General features: G+C 29.2%; 3 protein-coding genes across 3 annotated transcripts; 1 reads left to right on the forward strand and 2 right to left on the reverse strand.

Moving 5' to 3' along the window:
* Positions 1–336: 336 nt before the first annotated feature.
* LOC119684271 (UBX domain-containing protein 4) lies at positions 337–10,260 on the reverse strand. Its single transcript, XM_038098313.1, has 6 exons — positions 10,183–10,260; positions 2,594–2,814; positions 2,363–2,497; positions 1,572–2,287; positions 880–1,490; positions 337–816 (listed from the first exon to the last, which is right to left on the reverse strand). Exons 2-6 carry the CDS (start codon positions 2,673–2,675, stop codon positions 573–575), a joined length of 1,788 nt encoding a protein of 595 aa, XP_037954241.1. The 5' UTR covers positions 2,676–2,814; positions 10,183–10,260; the 3' UTR covers positions 337–572.
* LOC119684358 (UBX domain-containing protein 1) lies at positions 8,985–10,219 on the forward strand. Its single transcript, XM_038098418.1, has 3 exons — positions 8,985–9,168; positions 9,250–9,819; positions 9,880–10,219. The coding sequence occupies exons 1-3, from the start codon at positions 9,110–9,112 to the stop codon at positions 10,199–10,201; spliced, it is 951 nt and encodes a 316-aa protein (XP_037954346.1). The 5' UTR covers positions 8,985–9,109; the 3' UTR covers positions 10,202–10,219.
* A 2,001-nt stretch (positions 10,261–12,261) lies between the features above and the next one.
* Positions 12,262–22,125, reverse strand: LOC119668275 (ribonuclease Oy). Its single transcript, XM_038077730.1, has 2 exons — positions 21,290–22,125; positions 12,262–13,804 (listed from the first exon to the last, which is right to left on the reverse strand). The coding sequence occupies exons 1-2, from the start codon at positions 21,364–21,366 to the stop codon at positions 12,886–12,888; spliced, it is 996 nt and encodes a 331-aa protein (XP_037933658.1). The 5' UTR covers positions 21,367–22,125; the 3' UTR covers positions 12,262–12,885.
* Between the last annotated feature and the right edge of the window lie 2,542 nt (positions 22,126–24,667).

The raw sequence follows: 24,667 nt of genomic DNA on the forward strand, positions 1-24,667 counted from the left end.
AACCTCTACTAAGACAGTTATCTACTAAAAGAAATTATCAAAACTGGAATAAGTTCGGAATAAATGAATTATCAAAAATTAATGGAATTTAAACTGGGTTTCAAAGACATTTCAATCAGAAACCAGTACTTACTGCAAGCATAAAGCATGCAATTTTTTTTCTTCACCAATATACGGATTTTATTTTATTCAACCATTCTTATAAGTTCGTAGCATTTAAGTGACAATTATCTAATCGATCAATATTTATTATATTCACCCCATAAACAAATTAGATAAAACTAAACACTAATACAAATGAAAACACTATGATTTAGTTAGTTTACTTAATTTGATTTTAATCCATTTAATGTTTTACAATATTTGAAGTAAAATTTGTTATATATAATCAATTTAACGTGAAATAGTTTTTGCCAAGCAAATCTATGCATTATCCCCACACATTCAAAGCGAAAAATTTTAATCATTTAAACCCAACCACAGACAACAAAAGCATAATATAAATAATTAAAAATACTAACAAATTTTTAGTTGCGTCTGCAAATAGAAATTTAAATTACGTGGAATGAAGCTTATTGTTGTTGCGTTGAATTGCCATTCCAAGTGGCATTATCGTCATCCGAATCCTTTTGATTGTCCCGTAGGCGGTGAATGTTTGAGCCACCATAGCGACGGAAAGATTGGATTGATTCATTATTACCGGTTGGTGTCACTCCTGCACCACTTCTACCAACACCACTGCTACCAGCACCAACACCACCGTCTGGTGGACTGGAGTTTGATGGCAGAAAAGGGTCCAAATTTCGTCGCTTAATGCTGCAACATGAAAGTGTAAATGAAATTAATTTTTTTAAATGAAATTTATTAAAAAATAATTACGCTGCATCCAAATTGAGACCCTGCTCTTCATTGACACGCTTTTGAGCTCCAAGATTACCAGGATCGTCACGTTTGCTCATATTTCTAAAATAGCTGAAAATCATGAGTGCAGGAGTCAGCATAGCCCAAAATATTGTAACAAAAATATTCATAAGGCCACCCCTACGCGCTATTATAGCTGACGGTCCACCAGTATCCTTGGGAATAACCAATATAACAGCACTGGGAATAAGTTCCAATTCTTCCATGGTCTTAGTGTCAAATTCAGTTGTTAATTCACGTTTAGGATAGTTGGTAGATAGAACGAAAGTTTTAATACCCGTTCCCGGCAACAATTCATTCTTAACATAAGCACGCACTTCGGAAAGTGTAACTGTTCGCTTAAACACCTGATTCTTATTCTCACCATTAGGAATACGGAATTGTATACGTGTAGAGTCAATCCCTACACTGGAGGTTGAAGCAGCTTGCGAAGTGGTAGGTTCAGAAGGAGTTGGTTTGGGTATGTCTGCAGTAAACTTCTGTGCACGTTCTGCACGATCAGCAGCAATTTGTGCGCGAATACGTTCACGTGCAGCTTGTTCTTCCAAACGATCGCGACGTATATTCTCCTAAAGGCAAATAATGTATAGTTAAGTTTTTACTTAATTATTAAAGAGAATAAACCACGTAAAAAAACTTAAACAACATACCTTCATTTCTTTCAACTCCTGATCTCTTTGCCACTCCTGTAAATTTTGCATAACCTTACCCTCCTTCCTGCGACGCAGTTCACGTTCCTTTTCCAAAATGTTTTCTTCTTCAATACGTTTCTTACGCTGTTCCTCCATTGTTTTTCTGGTTTCGGCAAGGCGTGCATTGACATCAGTTAAAATAGCTTCGTCATTATTTGAAGTCGTTGGATCATCTTGACTTGGTGTGTTTCCTGCTGCTTCCCGTTCATCCGTTTTCTCTTTCAATTTCTTGTAGCAAACATCACCATCACATATTATTTCATATTCTTTATCACCTTCTGCAGATTTAGTTGACTTTGTCTTAACCATATTTTCTTCATTTACAACACAAGCCGCTCCACTAACATCGGTACATTCAGTTATCTCCGCTGCAGTTGAGACATTTTCAGGTATAACCGGTTCTTCTACAACATGCTCTAGAATATCTTCAACACTATTCTTTGTCACCAAGTCTTTAGCTGCCGTGTTAGATGCTGCAGGAATGCTTGCCTCAATATGTGCTTGTTCGGCCTCAATCAGTGAAGTCGATGCAGAAGTTACTTTCCCAGAAATTTGCAAAACATTAATAATCTTATCATCCAACTCATTTACGGACGAAATAATGCCAGTGCCGATATCCAATGGTGTACCAGTTTGACCAATAAAAAATAATGATGGTATAGGAACAACTTTGTCTATATTGTATTATATAAGACAAATTTCAAAAGTTTATAGAAATAATAATTATTTAACAAGCCTTGTTTACTTACACACGGAAGCGAACTGCATATACTCTTGAGTTTCGCTCTCTATTTTGATAGCAATGAAATTATCAGTTTCCAACTTGCCGCGAATTTTTTCATCATTTAAGAATTCTGTAATTCTTTGCGAAGCCTCATCTTTACCTAAAAACGAAATTCAATATTTTTATTGTAAAATATATTTTAAATATACGTGGCCTGTTAGTTTTGCATGTTTTCATGTTTAATTTCATCACCTACCTTCAACGTAAACGACGAAAATTGCATTTTTGGTCTTGGATTTCTGGATCGCCTCCGGTATGCTTCCTTGGTACCAATTCATATTAAGACAATATTATAAGCGTCTTAATATGTTTTTGTAAGACTACTAACTAAAAATTTAACTATTTGAAGGGATACAAGTTTAACCAAATTAAATGGAAACTTCACTTATATTTTAGTTTTCATTATTTGACAGCTGACTAAAAACATTGAAAGAAATAAGGAAATTAAACAGAGTTGTATTTGAAAAATATGTAGGTTACTGCCACTTAAAAAAAAACACACATAAAAAACATAGAAAACGAAGTTGAATGCAATAGTAGTACATTCGCACTGTCTCATATAGGCACTTGTTAATTTCTATTAATTAGGAAACGTTCACATTATAATAAGCTTATTTCTGCAGCTGATAAAAGTTTATAAACTCGAACTCGCATATGGACTTAATAATATATTACATAAAAAAATTAAATAGAAAATTGATAAATTAAATCATATATATACATTTTATCGGACCTATTCTGTGCACTTTATAAAATTGTCAAACATTGACACTTGTCAAAATTGACTGCTGTAAAGGTTTTGGTATTCTGTGACATAAATAAAAAGCTCTTTTTTTAACTAAAATATACGCTCCTTACAAGCATTTTTTTTATTGTGATTTGAATACATGAAAAATGCTTTCGACAATTTAAAATATATGCTCTTTTTTACGAACAGTTACGAACAATTACGAACAATTTTATATACAAAACACTTTACACCATAGTGTGGTGAGAAGCATTAGGTACTTGAGCTTTGAAATTTGTCAAAATATGTCCAGAATACCAAAACGCTTTTTGCTTTATAAAAATCAAAAATTTTATTAAAGAATTCAAATCTGTCAAGTGCACAGAATAGGTCCGTATATATCAATTACATTTACATTTAATTAAGAAAAACAAAGATTTTATAAAAATTTACTTCCTCAGTGCCTTTGTTTACAGCTCAGCTGTTGTTTGTTTATATTTTACAAATTTTTGTTTATATTTTACAAATGAAGTATATGACAAATATTTCAACTTTTGTTAATTTCGACAATTTTCGCCTTAAATAAGCTGTTTTATTGATAATAAGCTTATTTATATGAAAGATGTTTGTATAGTAAATCATCATCATTAGTGGTTATAGTGTGCAAAACGGCTTAAATGAGACAATGTGAATGTGCTATTATATCGAGTTATATTAGGCCTTTTCTTTTGTAAGCATATTACAAAAGAACTGCCTATTTTAAATATAACATATGAAACAACAACACCGCCGGCTTATATAATCCAATCTTTTTGAAACCGCTTAACTAATAAGCAGCTCAAATCGCATGGTTGTCAACACTAAAAATTCGTCCATTGTGAACGTTTTTTGGAAGTACACACAAAATTTCCAGTTAACTGTCAACGAATGATTTCGGAAATTATTCGTATTTCGTGTCGTCATTGTTCCTAAAAAATACGTTATTTTTTCTATTTATTATTTTACTGCAAAAGGCATGAAAAATTATATTATTCACAATCATGAAAAAAAAAATATTGTCAGCAATAATTACAAAGAATTATTATTCATTTTCGAAATTTCAACTTTGTGATAACTCCAATGTTTGATTTTGGAGACATACTCTCCACTGGTACAGATAAACAGATAGTTTGACGTGAGTCAAATTCGTTCCGTCAAGACTATATAGCAATAAGAGTAATAGGTGTGAAGTGTAATTAACTCTTTCATTTAGTGCCTGGGGAGTTGAGGAAGGGAAGAGACAATTACTAAAGTCAATAAACAATAAATTAATACAGATTAAGACGGGTGTTTTAAAAAATTGTCTTTGTGAAGAAGTAGATTGCATATGTAGGACTAAATATTATTATTATTCTTGAAAGGGTACTTGCTATTAGACTCTTTAGCAACTAAAATAGAATTACTTTGTTGACATCAAAATCGTTCTATCCTCCAATCCAACCCTTTTTCTTCTCCCCCTACTTTCAACAATCATCCTTCCATATCCTAATCCACAACAACAACAAGATTTTGTTCAAAGAATTACTTATGGAGAGTGATTTCAACAGCATTACATGACATTAAATTAAAAAACGGAATCCTGGAATAGCTCATGACTCTTTGGTTCCAAGAACTGCCGAGTCTACATTCCGGAGTCATTCGTTGAGTTCGGCTCCTACTCGTTGAGTTCAGTATTCCTAAAAAGAGCTATACAGCCAGACAACAACAACAATGGAGTCTTAATAAGAATTGCAACCATTATCGATGTTATTTTATAGGCTGATCGACAATGATATATTAATAACAAAAAGATCGCACATTTTGAGTAAATAACTATAAATACTGTGTGAAAACACAGTCTTACGAATTGCAACCGGCTGCCATCGTATGTCGCATGTTGACCATCTTCATGCGGAATCGAAGTTTCTTCTTGTAAAAGAACACAACCAACTGCTGTCCAAGCAATTTCTACTCGCGTGCCACACAGATGGACATCCCAACGGCGATCCAACCTTTAATAATCATATCGACCAATATTGCAATGGAGCTAACATCAGTGAGATCGAGTACAAACGTGGACTAAAAGCACTCCACACCAATGCAATATCTTCTTCGAGACCTAGGTTGACTCCCAACAAGGTCCTCAATAGGCCTCCGCCTAACATTTTCCAGGATGAACGTAGTCTTCCTCGTGCAGCAAGAACTGTCCTTGCTCAATTGAGATCAGGATATAGCCATGTGCTGAACAGTTACTTGTCACGTATAAACACGTCCATTCCTAATGTGTGCCCAAATTGCAGCTCCATCCCCCCCGATGTCCCCATCTGTTTTCGTGTCCCAATGCAGACACTAATTTAAGTCCTATCGACCGTTGGACTCGTCCCTTGAGGTAGCTAGGTTTCATCGGCCGAGTCCTGGTTAGTTTCAAATTATACCACCCCTTCCTTTATCCTCTTCACCATATCCCCCTCTATCCACTCCCTTACCCATGTATTCGTATTGTAATCCTTACATGTTATCTGCTTTCAGATCCCAGTGGGTTACAACAACAATAACAATATAAATACTATAAAACATTTTCAATAATAATTTTTATTCCATACAATATGTTCTATCGATTATAATAGCTAATTTTTTTATGTATTCTCTGATTCATTAATCACATTCACAGAGTTCGATTAAAAAACATAACAGAAGTATAAAATGACGTCTGATTCTTATCAGAAGGGGGCGGCATGCTATCTCTAATTAGATTAGCAATTGGGGGAATTGATGACAATATTCACAACACATTTTAATGATTTATTTTGATATTTGACAGATTGAGACATTTAAAACAATTTATTAAATAATAAATTATAACAACCTTAATTCATCACTGCTAATATCGCCGGAATACATACAACACCAAAGCACCTTTCCAGAATTAAAACTACTTGCTTTTATGTTAAATGGCCACTGATGGCACTAAAGTTTATTACAGAATTACGTATGTTACACAAATTTGCTTATATCGCTATTAAGGACATTAGTTTATATTTTTAAATGTAAAAGTGATATTTATGCACTTATTTTGCTTATGTTTTTCCATTACTAAACAGTACAAATAGTGCAATTAACAAAAGGATATTTTTAACCTCATTTTTATTTAATAAAGCTTCACACCACCAATTTTGTACATTTTTTTTCAGGGCAGTAAAAATGACTTAAATTTTAATGTAAAATTCCATATATGGTGTGGCTGTTCCTATATGTTGGCTGGTGCCGTATCTGAAAGAAGCGTCACTTAATTATTTACAAAAATTGTTGAAGTAGCCAATATTTACCCTCTCTGACTGAGCTTATATTGCTTATTGTTGATAATGCTGGCGATATACTATTAATATAGATTTTTGGTACTCTAACACGCAAACGTTTAATCTTGTAACCGCTGTGCTTCGACAATGACAGATTCAGCAAGTACTCACTATTAATTTTCTTGAGACGAACTGCGCATTTACGGATCCGTAAATCAGTTATAATATCCTGAATTTGATCCAATTGTTCGTTGACGTAAGACATCCGATCCAATTTAACAGTCAACTTCCTCATTTTTCTTGGAAGTGGTTTATCAACTTACAAAAATAGCGTTTTCCTTTCAAATTCCTTTAGCCCTTCTTTCGTTGTGTTTTGTGACGCCAAACTGTTTTTTACTGAAGTTGATAAAGTTGATTATATGAAAACGCTGAAGTTGTCAAAAAATTTTCGCGACAGGGTTGCATTTTACTCAAAATTATTCTAAATATTTATATATGTTAAACAATCACATATAATAGGTTTGTTCCACTAACTACTCGTAGTAAAACTCGAGTAAAGTAAAAACTAAGAGCATAACACAAATACAATACCAGTGTATGCAATGTTTAGACACACCCTTATTTCGCAAAAATTTTAATTTCATTTCAGCGAAATTAAGGCTTAAGGTAAGAACGAGATCAAAGAAAGTGGCGTTGAAACGAAAGCTGAAATTAAAGAACATTTCAAATGCAATTATGCGTAGGATAAATTTTAAGCAAAAGATAATGTTGAGATAACGAAAAAGTGACATTTTTTTATATAAATGTCAATGACAGTTGATTTTAATAGAACCGATAAAATATTTTGAAAGCAGTGCAAATTTTTAAATTTGAATAAAGAAAAAAAAACTTACTGTTATTAATTTAAAATCGAGTGAAAAATAATAATTCACATAGTTGAAATCCACTAAAGCAAATAAAACTACTGAATGCCATCGTTTATAGTTATAATAATCTACTTTTAAAATTTCCCAGATACAAATGGTGTTTGGAGCATATACTTTTTAACATTCGATTTGTACCCAAAATCATACAATTTCCTTAATTTGAGACAGTATGAACATTTTCGAAATTAACTTAATTTCATTTTTACCAAATTAAGGAAATTTGGCTCTCTGAACATTGTATTGCGCTCTTTGTACAAGTTTTCATGGAACAGCCTTCCGAATTTGAAAAATAAGAGTAAAGTTTCACAATAATAAGTGCAAATATTTTTAAATGCTTTCTGTTTTAAAAAAGTGAGTTAGAATTCCGTTTACAGATAGAGTTAGAACGCCTTAGGACTCATAAAATTTTATTTTATATTATTTTTACAGACATAATGAAGGAAAGAAAAATTTTTGTGCCATATTCACCAACAACTTTTCTGCAATTACAAAACAATAAAAAATTGTGTTTACACATTATAAATCGCAATTATTTAATATATTTTCTAATATATGATGAATTTGTGAATGAAATATCGCAACGGTTTGTTGCTTAAGAGGGGAATTTTATAATAAAAGAATTAAAAAGACTGCGAGGTTTGAAATGACTTTTGATAACCTTTTTCTCTTATATCGAAACAACATGATATGTAATTTTATAGTTTCTTTTTTCCTTTATATAATCATAAATTAACCAATTCTAAATTATCATCAGAGTCACTATCTCGAAATATATTATTTATTTTTTATTCTGGCTGTGTTGTAAAACTTAGTTTACTTAACAAAATACTTGTTTTTATCCATTTCACTATTTATTTTTAATAGTTAGTACAATTAAAGTTTCAGAATTTTTTTACTTTCACCAGTTCCCCGCAAATAAACAATTCGAAAATTTAAATTCAAACCAAAACAGCTGATTCACACATAAATAAAAATTTTGTTTGAAATAAAATAGGCCTGTTCCACAACCTACTCATAGTAACTTTAAGTAACACTGTGTATACACAAATACGTTTAGCAAATTTTCGAGTAAATGAGAGCATCTGAGAGACCGTAACATATCTGTCGATATTTGAAAATGCTACACTGACTTTAATTAATATTTCTGAATTTTAATAATATATGATATAGCTTCACTTCTTTGTTTCAACGTTCACTGTGCAAATAATCATATTATCGGCACACATTTGCAGCACTTTAATTGCAACTTTCAATAGAAGTGTAAGAATTGAAAGTATTGGAAAAATAACAAATACAGTGATTGGCAATTATTTGATATGGCTACAAGCATTTTAAGTTGGTTTAAAAAAATCGCTGACTGACACCCGATAATTATAGTAATCACAATCCACATATAGTATTATATCAAACAATGCACATAATCAAAACCGTTGGCAAATATCACAAAAATTTAAATAGAATATTAGATCACATTTAATGTAATTGAATTACATAATATTTGTAATGTAACAATTTATTATCTTATATTAAATTCAATTTATAAAAACCAGTCATTCATATATTCCGAACACAGTGCGGAGTATCAACTTGCGTTGTCCTACGCTGAACACACCGTAAAGGTAACAATAGTCTGTCATTGTATGTGATAGGTGCTGTTTGGTCACAAATTGTTTTAATTTAGGATTATAACCGAATATTTTAACGTAATTTTTATTAAATATTAAAGTGCAAAAAAATTGAACAACATGTCTAATGCTGAAACATTAATTACATTGATAGATATGGGGTTTTCAAAGGACAAAGCGTAAGTAGATTTAGCGACAAGTGAGGGAAAGTACCGGTTGCATTTAAGTATATATAAAATTTTAAACTATTTCATATACAGTGAGTACGCTATTAAAGTCACAAATAATCAAAGCGTCGAGGCTGCAATGGAATGGCTGTTGGCGCATGGTGACGAAGAGCTACCAAAGTCAACAAATGTTCAAGAAGAACAACCGGGCACAAGTACAGGTGAGACAGCCAGTGCGCCTTCAACTAGTACACCAGCTCCAACTGCTAAGTCACTAAAATGTGATGACTGCGGTAAACTATGTAAAGACCAATCTGAACTTGAATTTCATGCTGCGAAAACTGGGCACAGCAATTTCTCGGAGTCCACCGAAGAAAAGAAGCCATTAACTCAAGAAGAGAAAGATGCACAACTGGTAATACTTGAGCAAAGACTTAAAGAAAAACGACGTGAGCGACAAGATCGAGAGGTGGCAGATGCATTAGAACGAGAAAAAAATCGCATCAAATCTGGTAAAGAAATGGCTGAAGCGCGCAGACGCATGGAAGAAATGGAAATGAAAAAAATTGTTGATCAACGTAAACGCGATAAGGCTGAAGAAAAAGCCGCACGTGATCGTGTGCGCGCACAAATTGAAGCTGACAAAGCAGCGCGTAAAGCAAGGTTTGTTGTTTATAATTAAAAAATTTTTATAATTTTAAAACTAAAAAAATTAATGATTAGAGACGAGAAACAACCTGAACTTCCTAAAGTTTCATCAACCACCAATGCTACAACTACTGCTAAAACTCCAACCAAAGAATACAGTCAAACACGAATACAGATACGTTTGCAAGATGGTTCTACACTTACCGAGACTTTTAATGTTAAAGAGCAATTGTCAGCGGTTCGTGTATTTATACAGATGAAAACGAATATCGAAGATGCTTTTGGTTTAATGACTACATTTCCCCGAAAAGTCTTCAACTCTGAGGATTTTGAGAAGCCATTAGATGTATTGGGTTTAGTGCCATCGGCAGTACTTACCATGACCAAAGCAATCTAATATCAAATCCGCAACAAACGATATTATAACTTACTATGTCTTTATATAGTATATAAACCACACGTTCTTCGGTTAAATTTTTGCTGTAATTTGTAACTATGTATTTTTTTAAAGGGAAGTATAACTATTAAAATTATCTGTAACATGTAATTTAGTGATTTTAAATTGAATTGAATTGACGTTTAAATTTCTTTGCCTACTGAAGTTTGTATGCTGCGTTAACTACTGTGTAAAAATATATACTAATGTTTTTTTTCCTCTTTGCAGTTCTGTATTACTGCAAACGAGTTTTTTTTACATACATATATTAAAATATATGTTTTTTGTTTGACGCCAAAAATTTATTATGCTCGTAAGACAGTCATAATAAATGTTGAAATAAACATATTTAATTCAACTTATTTAAACATAAAATTCAAGTAGAAATAGGTACAGTCTTCACAAAGAACTACAGTGAACAGAACGTGTGAACTTATATAAGATTAGGTACTACATACCTAGAGGAGTCTATTACACTTAATGTATGAACTTTTAAGAAATTACATTAGTTATTGTTTGTCGTTATCGCAAATGTATTGTGTCATCCCTACAGATTCAACGGAGTCTATGCTTCGTCTCAATATTGGTAGTCCCTTTGTACTTCTTTATATACATCGAATTAATACTGCCACTTCTTATGTTGGTTTCTTGCGTCTATAATATACAAAAGTAATTCTTTATAATTGTGAAGTGCAGACAATAATAATTTTGACTATACAACATATAGAATAGACAACATATCGGTAAATAGACTATTTGGACGAAAGGTTGCACAGAAGATGTTTCAGGTCTTAGTGCATGCACAGCCTATCTATAATAATAATAGTTGTTAATAAAATTTTAGATGTAATAAATCCATTGATTAATCTTATTAAATCAGTGAATAAGTAGTTACAGATAAATTGTATTGAAAAATTTTTGTAAAGTCCATGTTGGATGGGATATTTTGTCATCTGAAAGTGCAAATGACTTTAGAAGGTAGACACGGTTCTCTCTGGAAACAGTTCTATACATATAAAACAGTGTAACGGTACTTTCTCCTCGGAACAAAGTATCGAATGACTTTATGAGGTAGAGATGGCCCTTCGTAAAATTGTTTTATTCCCATGTTCGAACACATCTACAAATTTTATGGCTCTATTTTAAAGAAGTGGTAAGATTCTTTTTTATGTACCCGGGCAAGAGAGAGAGAGGGAGAAGGTAATGAGATTCGACATTATCACCTAACGTTGGTGCTATAACCGACTATAAGAGAATAGAAGAGGTTTCCGTCACATAATTTTCCTCATGATTTGAATACAATAATCCGAAAGTTTGAAAGGATCTATGAGTAAAGGATCTTTCGCTTCTAGGTGACTAATTATTGCCTATAAAAAAAAATTAAAATGCCGATGATCTTTTCATAACTTAAAGTTATGAAGTTAACTTACAACTTCTACTTTGTGATATCTGTATTTGGAGGTACTCACAGCTCATGTCATAGTCTCTAAATCCTAATATTATCTACAACATAAATATAGATTGTAGGTATAGGGTATAATCCATCAGCTGGAGCTAATGTCAAGCTTTCTACGAGATCTACTCTGCTACTGCTGGAAATAGTCTTCTAGAGAAATCTAGATAGCTTATGGTTATGGATACATTACACAATGACTCTTAATTTAACACATCTCATTTGGTGCACTGAAGGTCGTATAAATGAACGCGGTATGTTTCCTGGTAATCGTAGGGCAAACCTCTTATCCTGCAATTCAGTGAGTTTTCTGTGAATTTCGGTGAGTTTCCTTTAATCCCATTTTTGGAAGTTGGTGACTACCACAAGCATACTTAGTTGTAAAAGTATTGCTTAGTCTGAGATTTTATCTTATTAGAGAAAGAAATTTGTCAGATACTATGGTATATTTAAATATTGTTTAATTATATAAAAACACAACAAATTAGTTTGATAAAATCAGCGAAATTTAATATAAACAAAAAAATTTATATATAATTTTGATATTAGTTGATTTTAGTTTTTTTTTTACAATTTATTTCATAAAACATTCCATGATAATTTTTAATAATTATTTCGTGCTAAAAATCTAGTGCAGATTAGCTTGATAAAATCTTCATAAAATTATTACGTTCACATATTTCTGTGTATACTCGTATATGTCGTATATATCTATTATTGACCTATGATAAAAGCTTAAAAAACTACAGAAACTATAAATTTTTATAACTATATTACGTTTTGAACCTAATTTCATTCTTTTCGTTTGCAAAGTTTGTCGTTTATACTTGATTACTTACTTCCCTCATTCTGCCTGCATTAGATTTATTAGAAAAATATTATTATTTATTATTTAAATTGCTCTCAAACAATTCCTTTATAAAAATTAATTGTGATTATGTGTGTTTTAAAAAAATTGCATTACATTCCTTAAAAAATAATTAAAATTTAGTTTTCACTCAAATGCTTTCCGGAATCCTGGCATTTTTTACATTAAAATAATTTTCAATCTAATAGATATTATGCCTCATCATTTACGATCACTTTTCAATCCATATTCCCTCTAAGAGAATTTCGTTTAAATATTTTTATTTATAAAATCGCCCTAATATTCTTCTTGATATAAACTTTTAGTTTTAGTTTTAGTTTTAGCTTAAAGTGTAAACCACATGATGAACTGTAATAGCTTATACATATTCACCACTGGGAACTTCCATTTTTCAGCTTGTTTGCGTTCCAATGGTGGCACAATACTTGGATAATTGACTGGTTTTGATATATGACAATTTGTTATCACTGTGCCACCAGGATAATCAATAGATACTGCATCGCCAGGTATAACGCCATCACAATCGACTAAATCCATACTTTTATTAAAACAAATTCGGATTTCATCCAAATAACTTATATCTCGCTTATTATCGTAAATACAGTGTATAGTTGGGTTACGACCTAATCCCTTAATCAATGCAGTTTGCAAAGCTACAACGGTATTATTTGAATCGGGATGTATGCCTGAATCAGCTAGTATATTTGATATCAAGTACTCGTCTCTCCAATTCAAACCTTGTGAAAAATACTTAAGTTCATTATTCAGTTTCTCCAATAGTGCAGCACAGGTGCCATGCTTTAACCACTCGTGCTTCCACAAATAATCAGCATCACTGTCATCATGTATAGTTGGCCAAAATGTTTCGAGTTGTGCTTCAATTTTCTCCAATTGATCCAAATCGAAATCAGCACTTTTATTACAAAAACTCGGTCCTATTTGTCCCAGCTTTGTCGGCCATATGCCATGTATAGTCCAGAATTCTTTATTATCTGGCAATTTGCATTCATGCGATTTATCTTCCTCTCTCCAATGATAACATGTAGTCACTGGCCACTGTTGTGTGAAAATTAGAACATCCCATTCGTTATCTGCGGATTCCATACTCTTAGAACCCTTTACGTCTAAATCGAAATCAATATCATCTTCGTATTCCGGTAAGAAAAACTCATCTGAATCAAATTGACTTTTACTTTTAGTTTCTGATTCCTCACTGCTGTCGATTTTTTCTGGAATCGCTGAACTGAAAAAGGAAATAATATTCGAAATTAAAAATTTATTGTAAATAAGGATGTATATAATATATATAAATTGAAATTTGTAGTAAATTTAGTTTTTTTAAATCCTCTTTTTCTTGTTGTTAAATACTATATATATAATATATATTTTTATATTACTTATATAAATATATATATTCCTATATTATATATGTAAATATATATATTTTTTTATTTTTATAGATATAAAATAGAAATAATTCAATAAAAGAAATCTATTCAGAGAGTTTTAAATCTGCCTGTAAAAAAATATATCAAGTTAAGCAAATTGATATATTTTCCAATAGGTCATTGTTTTAGTTGTAGTAGCTCTCAAAAAAGTTATCAGTGTATAGTGTTCTGTCCCTTATTGCATTATTGAACATTTATTTGTAGTCGTATACTAGATTGATTATGAAGTAGGTATACTCATTTATATGACTTTCGTAAGATGTTTTTACTTCAAAGAAAGTCCTAAAAATATAGATGAACGATAGGCTGTCATTGTAGTTGGCAAAAAGTAGTTGCTTTTTATAAGGTAACAGTAGGACTAAATTAATATATTTTTTTATAGGATAACTTAAATTGGGATTAAAGCATATTAGTGGGTTCTCCTTTCATGTCATAGAAAGTTGCTATTCTATTATAATAATAAATCTAATATTATATATTCTATTATATATAATCTATTATAATATAATAATCTATACATTTTAATAAATAAAATAAAATATCTCTATTAATTATAATATATAATCTATTAAAATTATTCCATTTTTATTTAAAAATAGGTAATTGTAAAAGTAAAATTATTTAAACCAAAAGTGTTATTTTATAAATATTAGGAAATCAGAAATAATTTACTAAATAATGAGAAAAGTAAGACTATTTTCAAGTTTAATAATAATTTCTCTTACTGCAAGTTCTTACAAATGTGAGGTAATATTAGATACTAGTTTATTTGAGTCTCATATTTTACAAATTAATTTGTGGAGTATTAGGATCTAAACAGGTACTGGAATTCTCTAAAAGATCTTCGTATTATATTTTGGTTAAGAATTCTCCTTTTTTTTTTTTGAAATATTTTACTATTTGTTCGTTTAGGTATTTTAAAATTATAAATCGATAATAATTTTATAATTTTTTTAGATTATAATAATTTGTATAGCACATGTTCTTGCTGATTATAAAATATGGAAACATTTTTTGATTTATTAGAAAAAATTTCAATTAATTTTCACGTACGTTTTCTTCTTCATCTTGTAGAGGCACGTTCGATCGCGAAACACTGATTTCTTCAGAATTATTTTCAATGTTTTATATATAATTATTATCGAAATTATATGTGTATGGAGTTTGAATTCAATGTAATATATAAAATATTAACATGAAAGGATATATAAGACGAATACATGGGTTAGGTTATAGGGAATATGGACCAAGGTAATGTTTATAATGCTCAGTACTACAAACTTGTTTACCGATGATTTAACCACCAACCATCATTAACTCTCGCTTTAACCTCTCAATAGCATCAAAATATCATTGTTTACTGAAATCTGGTTAACTAACTAAATCTGAAGTGAGTATAAATAATATAATATATATCATATAAACATTTATAGCTATTTGCTTTATAAATCACTTTGTAGTATGAACTTTTATCTTGAAAAAGTAAAGAAGAGTATGAATTTAAGGCTTAGTGTTTGAATTTGAAAAATTTACAACCTTATCTAAAATTGTAACCACTGACCCACTACTGTTATTTACGTTTGTGATCATAAACAGTCATATGAACCCGTTAAAGACAATCAAGAGAGTGTTGAGTAACATTTGATCACCATAAATGAATGGTTTTAGTATGCAGACTCAATCATTCACGAATTTACGGATTAATAATATCATTTGAGTATTCTATTTTATACCCTTTACTTTACTCTTTTCTTTCCCTATATTACTTTCTCCATTGTGCAGAGTCTTATCAATCTTTTATGTATTTTGGCATTTGACTACAACAATAACCTTTTGACTTTGATTGAACTCAAGTGATAGTAGGATCCATATGAACATAATGACTTAAAGGCAGTGAATAGAAGATATAGAATTAAAAGGTACTTTTAAATTCTCTTTTTTTTTTTGACTTTAATCAAACTCTTCATCTTCTCATTTATTTAGGATTGAATGATATTAACCCAGCAGTTAAATTCTACGATGCAGACATATCATTTCATTACAAATTTATTTTAGCTCTTATTAGTAGAGCATTAAGTCTAATTAAACCGTACAGTTGTTAGAATAGAGCATTCGAACTATTTTAGTAGAATAGAACTAATAATAACAAATATTAAGTATTGTGAGTTGTTAGAATAATTCCATAATACATTTTTATTAAGATCAATAAAAATGGATTATATTGATCTGAATGTAATAGGTATTTCAAAATAACATGATATGTTACTCTGTGCTTCAAATTTGGCAGTGTAGAAGTTCAACCGTTGGCACTTGCAGTCTCAAAAAATTATTGACGAAAATTTGATTATAAGAAATAATTCCAAGACCACTGATGATGGATATTTTGCAATACTCGAAACTGTTGTATGGTCAGCCAAGAATTCTATTAATAAAAATAATATTAAAAGAATTTCTTTTGTTGTATTTAACTACTTTCGAAACCCCTCTATTAATGACATGTTATCGTACACTACACTGTTTTGTTCGGTGGAACTTGCATAATATTATATTAGGCTTTATTGTACATTTTCGAGAATCCCCAGACTGTAGCATAGTAACAGTCAGCAAAATTATTCATTATATTTATAATAATACATTTCATTTTACTTTACATTTCGAAATATTTAAATGTACACATATTATTAGAGATAAGACATTACTGTTTTCATTACGAAGTAATGCAAAAGATAGTTAATGCGCAAAATTGTTATCAACCGTAAAATTGATAATGCTTTCAATAATATATATAATAAAATGTGTTATTGCACTAATATTAGAAATATATAATATGGATTTTAAATTTTAATTTTATATTAAATACAGTCATTATAGTTTTATTATAAGTAATTAACTTAGTGAATAGTAGTGCATTACATAAAAACTGTAGTAAGATATTCCTATTATTATTAAATATATGTATATTATTATATTAAATTGTAATAAGATGTCTTTAGTATTATTGCTGTAGCGTGGAAGTCGACCTGTACCATTCTGGTTACACATTTAAAAATTTGATTAATTTGTAATGCACCATAGCATTAATTACTTCAATGGACGTGGGTGTAAGCACAATTTCTTGCTGGGTCATTTATCTAATATAATTAAAATTATTTCTTTTTTGTTTTTTTGTAAATTTACAAAGAAACAAATTTATTTAAAATTGTAAAATTGTTTTGCTATTGTTAGTTAGAAAACAAGTATATTCTCACATGTTCTGACTGATAAAGTAAATTTTGCATTTCGTATCACAAAAACAAAGGCAAGACAAAGTACGTCAGCAAGTAATATATATATTATTATTACGATTTTTTTATATAAGTATTAGAAAACATTGAACTAAAAATATTATTAAACAAAAACAAAGAAATAAATATATATACATATACATATATTTAGATATTTCAAACACCAAGAGTTTTTGATTAAAATCATATTGTGTATCAGATATATATTTAAGCTTGATATAAAATAATTAACGTGAGCAATTTACTCAAGAAAGGCGTATAGGAGTACTCAGTTATTTCGTCTTTACTACCAAATATATTGAAAACGATACTCACCGATAATGAAATTTTACCTTTCGTTTATGTGAAAGGTGCTGTTGACTAATCGATTTTCTTATAACTAACAACGTCTCTGCTAGATATATTTCATATAATAATATATTGCCTTTGCAAAATTATTATTTTTTAGCATATAATTATTGCCATTGTTCGTTCGTAGACTTGCTTTATATTTTAGCATATGTTAATTAATTTAATAAATTTAAATTTAATACAAAAAATAAATTTGTTGACTCGGCAGTCAACTTCAAAGTTCAACTAAAATGTATGAAAACAGTTTATAAATAGAGTTTAAGCTGTAGAAAATGAAAAAGTATGGCACGCTACGCTAGAAAGTTACAGATACAATCGCTTTTTTGTTAAGCGTAAATAAAAATTAAAATAAATAATTATTTTGATGACTAGTTTAAAATAGAGATATATGCATATACATATGTTAGTAAATATATACAAAATTGTTTATTATTAAATTCTAAAAAATGGCATGCAACATTATTCTGAGTGTCTTCAGAATACTGATGAGTAATGATGAGGCAAGCATCATTAGACCGCCTTAAAAAACTGGCTCCAGAGCGTAGACCCGTAAGCTATTTGAGTTATAATTTAGCGTTCCATTATTAAGTATAATATTATTAAAGGTATCATTATTAAAAGCATCATTAATAAGGGTACCATTATTAAAGGTAATAATATTAGGGATATCACTATTAATGGAAAGGTACCGTTCCATTTTTTTGGCCTTTTTGTTTTTTCGTTCTGTTTTTCATAGTGTTATAAATGAACAAAATATAAAATAGTGCAAAGTTGCATTTATAAAAAAAAATTAATTGGAAATATCCACAATAAAGTTGGGTCGTCAAAAATATACCATTTTTTGAACATGAGTACCAAACGAAAAAAAAAAAAAAGTACCAATTAAAGTACCATAAGTGGCAACCGTGGATACCATAAGTAATGGTACCAGTATTAAGTGTATCTTAATTAAAGTTACCATTATAAAAGATATTAAGATTAGATGAAACCTATAATACAATATACGCCATTTCAGGCGGTCTGTTGTATAAAGCCCAGTGTTTTTCATAAGGATTATAAAGAACGCAAGATACCTAAATCCACGTTTACTGAAAATTCGTCATAAAAGTATCCAAACATAAAACATTTTTGTCTAAAATCAAATGTATTGGAAGTATCAATTTATATGGTTACAATATTTCAGTTAAAATCCATTCAACTGTATTTTCAAAAATCAAATCAAGAATTACTATATATATGTTTATTCGACTTTCTATCTGTTTAAATTTTTATGAGTAATGAAACAAAAACAATAAAATTATTATTGATTTATTATAAGTTATTATAGTTATTTTTGTTGAGTTGAACAGGCAATTATAGCTTATCGTTAATCGATTTGAATCACTCCGACATGTGTTCTATGCCTGCTCTTTAAAATGTGGAAAATTTAATTTTTATTAACAACGATTTTTATATATTTTAATTTTAAAAAACATCTATAATTGATGTTTTTTGTGCTGCATAATAAAAAGCTGAAACCAAAAATATTTTGATAAGTCATCACCAAATTTCATATACATGAGAGTACATCCTTAAGATGTTAGCCACTTGCCATATATTATGACAAATATTTTTTTGCTTATTTGAAGGAAATTTTATATAAACCGAATGAGAATTTCATTTTGTATGTTAAATAAATTGTGCTTTTTGATAATTTATATGAAATTTGAAATAAACTGAATGAGAATCACATTTGTTAAAATGTTTTGTATAAATTGCATATAATTATATATGTGTAGAGAGAGATTACTGTTTTCCAAGGTGGGGCGCGATGGTTGACATTGGGAACATTGCAAGTATTGTTTAGGACATACTACAACAAAAATTTAGAAACACGTATAATAAAACGCGAATATAATTAATTTGTAGCATAATTCTTATATACTTAATTTAATATATCTATAAATGTCCACATTCCACTTTTCAGTTTTGAAAAACAGATTTGCAATTTTTTAAAAAAAACTTCGGTTAAATCATTTTTATTTAAATTATTTATTGTAAGTAACAATAAATAAATAAACAAATTATTATTTTTTTTATTTGTAATAGTTATTATTTATTTATAGTAAATAAATTATTATTATTTCATTTTATATATTATTTATTATATTGAAATATTGAATAATCTTCTACTTCAAATACAAATTCAATGAAATATATTTTGATTTATACTGGAGTGAGAAGAAAGTTTTGCTTGTAATTGATTATAGAGCTATAACAGTGACGAAGCTTAAATTAGTAGATAACTGTAGGTTTGAACACTAAAATAAACAATTTCAGATTCTCGTGTGAATCCAAAATCCAGTATTAGTTTATTTTGGCACAATGTTCAACTGACTGATTATGTTAACTGTCTTTATCCTATCCTCCAATCAAATGAGCGAAAAATAGAAAAATTTATATCTATAAATTTGAAAGACAATGAGTTTGTATTTAAGAAAGTATTTATATCTTATAACAACATTACTCATATACTAACACAACAGATCTAAGAAAAATATTTCGATTTATTACAGAGAGGTACCTGAGTTCCTCTGCTTCTTCTTGGAAAATTAATAAAACTTTCGGTTGGTGCCATTCTCATACGCCGTGGAAGTCTATTTGATAACGATACGTCTATTGTGTGTAAAAATGTTCAACTTTAGAGCACGATATCTCGCAAACTAAGTTATTTTGACATATAATGCAGTGAAAAAAATTATTGAGAATACTTGACTTTACTAAAACTCATTGTCTAATAGGTGGGACCAGAATATCGAGGTGTTTTTTATACATACTGTTAAGGACGTGTGCGAGTTAGGCTAAGTTGCGTTCTGAATGAGTGAAATTTTAAGTTAGGTCGATAATGTAGTGATGTGTCGATACGTATTGATAAATGGGTAAATGTGTGCAGAGCAAAAAATTCCAAAAAATCTCCCATTTGGTTTAGCATCAACTTAGACTAACTCGCACACGGCCTAAAAGAAAGAGTCTGTAGATTTGGAATTTTAGTGATATTGTGTAGGTATTAATATAAGCGCTGGACCTTTTTACACAGAGAGTTTATTCCACCTAATGTTGGACTATTTTTAACAGAATTTGGAACTTTCAAAACACTGAGTTAGGTATCTTGCTGCAATAAGCTGTTCATATAGTCGTATATTTTAATCCATATAATGATTAATATATTATGTTAATTTTTATTTATCGATCGTAGTGTATTTCAATCAGTGACTAATGATTACAAATGCAACTGCAGTTGCTATTTTATTAAATTAACTATTTATGGTCAATGGAAAAGCCAACAAACATTTCGTTGAACAGACATTTGTTTTCTTTAAACAAAATAAAAAAAAGTAAAACAAAAAAATAAAACTTTTATAATAATTTTTACAATGTACTTTTTTTTTAATTGACGTCGCATTATTTTTTTTTGTGTGACAAAACGTTGTCATCAAAACAACAACAACAACAATGTCAATACGAAATGTTGTTGTGCTTATTATCAACTTTCTTTTAATTACACTTTGACTGGATTTCTCAGATACTTTTTTCTTGAATTGTTTTTTAAAATAGTTTGTGTACTTAAATTTTCAGATAAATTTGTTGTTGTTCCGTGTGGCTTACCTAATCACACTTAGCAGTTGCGTTGTTATTAGCAAAAAGCCAAGAATTCCGTATATAAAATTTCTCCTTTCCAGCATTTTTGCAAATTTTCTGTTCACAAAAATTTATTTAATTGTAAATTAATTTTATTTTTAAATATTTGCTGCCTTGAGTAGCTCGAGTACGAATTTATTTTATTAATTTTGCCTGCATTTTAGGCATTTCATCCTCAAGGTAGGTGCTCTGCTGATTCGTCTGTCACTGTTGTGTTGTTGCTGTTGTTATTGGTGGTGCTTTAATATGCGTGTGAATACTTTTAAGTAACTCAATTGCTTTAGTAGTTGTTGTTGTTTATAAATTTATTAAATTATTTCTTTTAATTTAATTAAATATTCCACGTATTGTAAAAATATTATTTTATTACGTTTTAGCTTAAATTTTGACTTTACTAATATATTTGTTCAGTTTAGACATTTTCTTTATTTATTTTTCTCATATATTAAATTTATATTAAATCCACGCAACTAAATACAGACTAATGTATTTAGCTTATCAATTGGGTATTTAGCACAAAAACTAATATTATTTGTAATTTTTATTATTTATTTTGAATAACAACACAACAATTTATTTATTTAGTTCATTTATTTTTATAAAATTTATTTCAATGCTTGCAGTTTCTTCACCGTTCCCTTTTCAATCTGAATTTGCACTGCTTCGTTTTAGTGTTTGATATTATTTTTGTATTGTTTTTTACATTTTCTTTTAATTTTTTATTATTTAACAATATCTATAAAATGTCAAAACAGGTAAATTCTCATCTGCTGCAAAAAAGTAAAAAGTACGACGAATATTTTCGTACTGAGTACGTGAATAAGATTGCGTTACTCTTCCCTGAATAAGTTATATACGACCCACTAGGAAATATTTCACATAATGCTTATGTTGTTTTTGATTGCCAAACTTTGAGTAATTTTTAAATCCGAGATTTACTGTTAGTACAGTTTTTATTTTCGATCGCTTAATCTTACGTAAAATATATAACACTAGAAATTAATTTATAATTTATGCTTCAGATATTTTGTCAGACTATTAAAACTACACTATAGTTTACAGTTGTTGTTTTGTCAACATATGTCAAATATTGTTGGAATTACTTTCGATTGGACCACAAAATTTGAGCAGAAAACAACAGATGGAAAACAAATTCAGATTTACCAATCGAAAACAAAATTGGAATTTAATCAAATTTCTAACAAAGATATTATTATTATTTTAAGTATATTATGCAGTTTAAAATTATATGTATAATATTATATTATGTTTGAACATAGATTCGAATTTATTTTCTACTCACATAACAATTATATAAATTACTTCTTGTTTTAGGATAGTTGCATTAAGTTATTGAGCAATATAAATAATCTTATAGTTTTCTTATGGAAAACTTAGAGAAAACAAAAGAACCAATTGAAATTTGTTTTTTGACGAGAGATTTTATATCAGTTGATACAAATGTTGAACAATCCTATATGTGCAAAGTATTTGGTTATCGAACTTTTTTTTGTTCTATGTACTTTATAACTTTATGTACGTAATGCCGTTTAGTGGTTGTCTTTATAAACTTAATTTTCCAAGTTTTTAACAAATTTATTTACAATTTATTACAAATTAATTTATTTATTTTTAATTTTTTTTTATTTATTTTTATTGTTTTTTTTTTGATTATTTTTAAGTTTATTTTTATTTATTAATTTATAATTTTTTTTAATATTTACTTAAATTTCTTTCATATTTTAATATTATTTATTCTCTTTTTAATATAATTTATTTGCTATAAAGTTTCATATATTATTAATTTTATTTTTTTGTCAATTTATTCTTCTTCTTTTTAATTTTATTATTATTTTTGTTATATACAATGAGTTTAATATATTTTGTCTAACATTATGCATTAATAAGCATTTATCAGCATTTACGCTACGGGGTAACTAAATATTTACAAGTGGTGATTTATAATGTGAAACTTGTTTCCAACACTTTTTTCTAGTTTCCGCAGCGTCATCTGGTTGTCAGTTATAAGCACATTAAAATCACTCCGAAAGAGTAAAACTGTGTCATAAAAATGAGATATGTTCTTACTTTTCGATTTTTAACGGTTTTAGGGAAATTAGGGGCTCTTGAGCTTGAATCTTTAAACAGTCATTAAGTCATTAAGAATTAAGATTTTAAAGTAAGTTAGAAAAAAAGATTAAGGAGTTGCTATTTTTATATTTTCGATAAACTTGATACTAATGAAAAGATAAATATTCTTATCTTATATGTCCTGTCTTTTCACAAATTCCCTTCCTTTCTTTTTCAAATAAAGAACTTATCAAATTGTTCTTAAATTATTTATTAGAAAAAACCGTTTCAAGAAACATTTGAAAAATCCGTGTTGTTACCAAGAAAGGAGGAACAATGTCTGGGATAAAAATGTATATATTTTCATTTCACACATATTATATATACATTTTCAGTAGTTGAAATTAATACACGCCTTTAGTAGATCAAGTTTGGTATGATACACATTAAAAAATACTTAAAAATTGTTAGTTCAAAAAAAGTTTTAAAAAAGAATCGGTTGCATTAAAAACTCTTATTTATAGGGATAAAAAGTATTTAAGAAGAGTTGAGAGATTATCGAAGACATGCTTTGTTTTAGTTTTCCTTTAATCTCTTCAATAGATGGAAAAACCTAAATGCAGAAAGAATATGACCTTAACTTCTTCTTCCAATATGTTCAGTCGATTTTGAACGATATTTTAGCAGAGTAGGAGTTTTTGCATGGATATTTTAAAACAATGCCTTATGGATGGTATAGCTGAAGAAAAGACATAGGTTTACAGGTTTGATATATACACAAAACATTATTAATCGTAATAGATAATATAATGCGAACTAAAATCAACAAAATCGTATCAAAGGCACTCTTAAGTGAAGATGACGATACAGTTTGGTGCTTGAGAAATACTGTCAAGGCTGGTTAAATGGTAGACATAGTTAAATTAGAAACCTTATTTGCAAAGATGCAATAACAGTTGTGCTAGAATTTAAGGCTAAACACATAAAGACTATCATCGATTAATCACTGTATTCCGCAGATCTGCTAGCCTACAACTCAGTTTCGTTTCATAATCCAATTTGTTGCTTTGCAATAACGTTTCGTTTAGATTGGACCTATAAAGCAAATATCGTCACAACTGTTTAAGTCGTATTCAAAAGCACTAGCTTCAACCGCTTTTGTAATATATTATTATCGTAATTGCATGGAAATCCCCCACATTGTGTTGAACCCAAATAAAAAAACACTTATCAATTTTAATTAATAACAACCCAATTACACACTTGTTTGATGAC

The sequence above is a fragment of the Teleopsis dalmanni genome, chromosome 1, assembly GCF_002237135.1.
Source record: "Teleopsis dalmanni isolate 2A chromosome 1, ASM223713v2, whole genome shotgun sequence".
NCBI lineage: Eukaryota > Metazoa > Arthropoda > Insecta > Diptera > Diopsidae > Teleopsis > Teleopsis dalmanni.